This window comes from Octopus bimaculoides, chromosome 10 (assembly GCF_046866305.1).
Source record: "Octopus bimaculoides isolate indiv1 chromosome 10, ASM4686630v1, whole genome shotgun sequence".
NCBI lineage: Eukaryota > Metazoa > Mollusca > Cephalopoda > Octopoda > Octopodidae > Octopus > Octopus bimaculoides.
In genome coordinates this window covers 25,501,245-25,505,147 of record NC_142937.1, presented here as the reverse complement: position 1 = coordinate 25,505,147, position 3,903 = coordinate 25,501,245, and the positions used below count along the sequence as shown (strand labels likewise).

Below are 3,903 nucleotides of genomic sequence, written 5' to 3'. Positions count from 1 at the left end.
TCTCTTGCTCTCTCTTACACGTTCTCTCACTCTCTCTCTCTCTCTCTCTCTCTCTCTCTCTCTCTATATATATATATATATATATATATATATATATATATACATATATATATATATATATATATATATATATATATATATATATATATATATATATATATATACATACATATACATACATATACATATATATTAATTACTGGTGAAGGCTGGTTTCTAGGGTTATAGTAATTAACATAGACTGCTCTACATCTTAAGAGTGGACTTCTCTGCATTTATGTTTCCCTAAAAAAACAATTATATATATATATATATATATATATATATATATATAAATGTAAGATCCAGGGATCAAGGTGTAGGTGTGTGCATATATATGTATATATATATGCGTGCACACACACACACACACACACACACACATACATACACGCACACATACATATACACACACACACAGACACACAGATTCATTTGCCTTATTCAACCGAAGATGTCTTAATAAAATAATGATTTTAATAGAATAAAATTGATTTTCTCTAAAATCCATAATCTTATAAAATTGTTCTTCATGGTATTCTGATGACTTCAGAAGACTTTCACAAAATCAGATGAGTAAAGTTTAAGCTTTGTCAATGCATGCAACATGGCTAACTTGATTTTCTTCACAACATCATTCAGGCCAGAATTCTGTTTTGTTGGTTATTGGGAGGGAATTTTAAGGATCTCACTGAAGGATCAAACAAGACTGCATTCTTACTTTTCCCATTTTGAACATACATACATTATTCTCAAATTATTTGTTCAGGCTCTTTACATTTTGAGATCAAATCCCACCAAGGTCATCTTTGCCTTCTCTAGGTCGACAAAGTACCAGTTAAATACTGGAGTTGATGTAATCAGTTCATCTCCTCCCTTCAAAAATTGCTGTTTTTCTGCCAAAATCAGAAAAAATTGTTAGTATACGTATAGGAGTGGCTGTGTGGTAAGTAGCTTGCTTACCAACTACATGGTTCTGGGTTCAGTCCCACTGCGTGGTACCTTGGCAAGTGTCTTCTATTATAGCCTCAGGCTGTTCAAAGCCTTGCGAGTGAATTTGGTATGCGGAAACTGAAAGAAGCCTGTCGTATATATATGTATATATTTCTCCAGGCTTTTTACATTCTGAGGTTAAATTCCACCCAGGACAACTTTGCCTTTCATCTTGTCACAGTCAATATAATAAGTACCAGTTGAGCACTGGGGTGGGTGTAATCAACTTAGACCCTCCCCTTAAAATTGCTGGCTGGACTTGCATCAAAAAGTGAAACAACAATTTTTAGAATAGGTACTGATGATCTCTAAAAAGAATGAAATAGTGCCATACATGCTTACCACAGACTGGAAATTTTAAGAAGTCCATTTTAAGTAAAAAAAAAAAAAGAAAGAATTAAATACCTGAATTCTTTGCATGTTCTTTCTTAAATTTCTTTAATTTCAATTTCAATTTTCTAATCTGGTTCTGAACCATGATCAAATGATTATCTCCCGTGTAATAGCTGTTACTACTCGAGGGACCACATGAATTAGAACAGGCATGGGTAACTTTTTTCAAGAAGTGAGCTGCATGAGGCATGAATCGTCATCAGGTGGGCCATACGACTAAGAAAATTCAAGATAACTTTCATTGAAGGTGCAATTCAGAGAAACCTGTAGGCTGTAGGTTGTCCTGACTGAATTAGACAATAGGTTTTACAATACCTGCCAGGATTAGAGATTCTTAACTTTGATTTTCTAAGATCATTCCATAACTGCCAAGAATGCACAGATACAAATACCACATGAAATATTAGTGATTCAATGTAGAAATATTAAAAACCCATGGTATATTTCAACTAAGGTGATATAGAGATGCATACAGGTGTACATGCATGCACACTCACACACAAATTTAGTGTACGTGATTATATGTATGCGTGTGCATATTCTTATATGCAGATATGTTTGAGTGTGTGTGTGTGTGTATGTGTATGCATGTGTGTGTGAAAGAGAGGGGGAGAGAGAGAGTTGTATCTAAATATGTGGGGTGGTAGTGATTATTTTGTATGCAGTGTGGCAGTTGAAAACTTTTGTTTTTGGAAGGTCATTATACCAATAATAAAACACACACACACACACACACACACACACACACACACACACACACACACACACTTGTTCTATTTCATTTTTATTATTATTAGTCAACTGATTAACCATTCAATCACTCATTTGATTGAATGGTTAATCAATCAATCAGCTAGGTCTGTCCCAGTTCTTTTGTTACCATTTGCTACCTCATTAATGACATGCTTTCTCTACTCCAGGTTGCAAATGATAACAATAGGACTCGGACAGAACAAGCTGATTGATTGGTTGACCTAATAATTAATCAAACAATCAATTAGTTAATTAGTTAAATGGTCAACTAGATGAATAATGACAATAAAATAAGTGAAATAGAGCCAGTGCATGTGTTTATTATTGGCATTATGACCCTCCCAAGATACAACAAAATCTGTTTCAACGCATGATCCCACATCAAGAATTTTGGAAACCAAATACAAAAATGAATAAAAAATTTGTGAATAATAAATATACACTTCTGAAAGAGGTGCCATTCCATAAGAGATAGATAGAAAAATGGTTCGTATTTCACCATTGGATTTGGTGCTGCTTTTCTATCTCGAAATGGTGTAACACATCATATTGAAAATCTCTTCAGATGATTATTTCAACATTTAATCATTTTTAATCATGTGTGAATGAACGTATGGTGTTATGTAAGTTTTTACTTAAATAAAGCCATTTGTTTCCATTTTGACTTTTAAAATCATTGTGTTGCAATGCTTATAGTTTTATCTAATTGCAAATATATATTTACATCTCTTTCAGTAAATGATTTCAAGAAATGTAAGGCTACTGTGAAAGAAGCACAAACTGGTCTCAGTGCTACATGTGAGAAACATTATCAAAAGGAAGCAATTGAATGTGCGGCCAAAGAAGTTATTGATCTTCTGCAGGCATTAGTAAAGAAAGTTCAATCAAATGCTTAATATATATATATATATATATATATATATATATATATATATATATATATATACACACACACTATATTTTTGAGTTAACAAGGCTACCAATTATTTCATGTACTGAGAAATCTCTTGAGTATTATCAAGCCTGCCACATGGGAACGTTGGTACTCATCTCCATCTTCGATGAGAATACATGAAGATGTAACAGGCTTGATAATTGTCAAGAGATTTCTCTCTACATAAAACCATTGGTAGCCTCATTAACCCACAAATAAAGAATATTTATCCACCAATGCAGTGTTGAGCACTCATTCTCACTGGTTTGACATTAGCAACTATATTTATTTACGGCCTCAACATCTCATACCTTTCGCGTTTTAGTTTGCCCTCTATTATTTATCTTGTTTCTCTCCATGAAATTCAATTGAATTCAGTTTTTGTCTTAAATTCATACTTATTCATTTTATAAGCTTCCTAAATTCATGCTACGTATATATTCTATTCACCTAGATTTCATTGCTCTTTTAAAAATTACGATTTATGCATTGTTGTCTCTCAAATATTTAAAATCTACGATTAAGAGGCCTATCTCCTCGCTGATGGTACCTACCCACCCCTACCCATTTTCCTTTATTCAAAAATTCTTATTGCTCCTTTAAAATTATGGCTTTTAAGTGTTGATTTCTCAGCCCAAGAATTACAGCGTGATGTGCTGCTTGACTGGTCCCCCCTCTCTCTCTCTCTTTATATATATATATATATATATATGATGATGATCTTTTCTCCCGCCATGCCTCTGTCTACCCCTCCATCCCTCTCTAAATCAGTCCCTCTTCCTCTCTCTCTC

At 33.4% G+C, this 3,903-nt stretch overlaps 1 protein-coding gene across 2 annotated transcripts in view; it reads left to right on the top strand.

Moving 5' to 3' along the window:
* The window catches only part of LOC106883259 (uncharacterized), a 24,159-nt gene extending 20,810 nt beyond the window's left edge, over positions 1-3,349 (top strand). The window contains exon 5 of one of the 2 annotated variants that reach the window (XR_016243365.1): positions 2,914-3,002. Coding sequence is in view for 1 of the 2 variants with exons in the window: in XM_089358459.1 (XP_089214585.1) it covers positions 2,914-3,074 (161 nt within the window). In the remaining variant the exon portion in view is untranslated. Of the gene's footprint in view, positions 1-2,913 lie in introns of both variants that reach the window. The other variant, XM_089358459.1, reaches the window with a different exon arrangement.
* Positions 3,350-3,903: the final 554 nt, after the last annotated feature.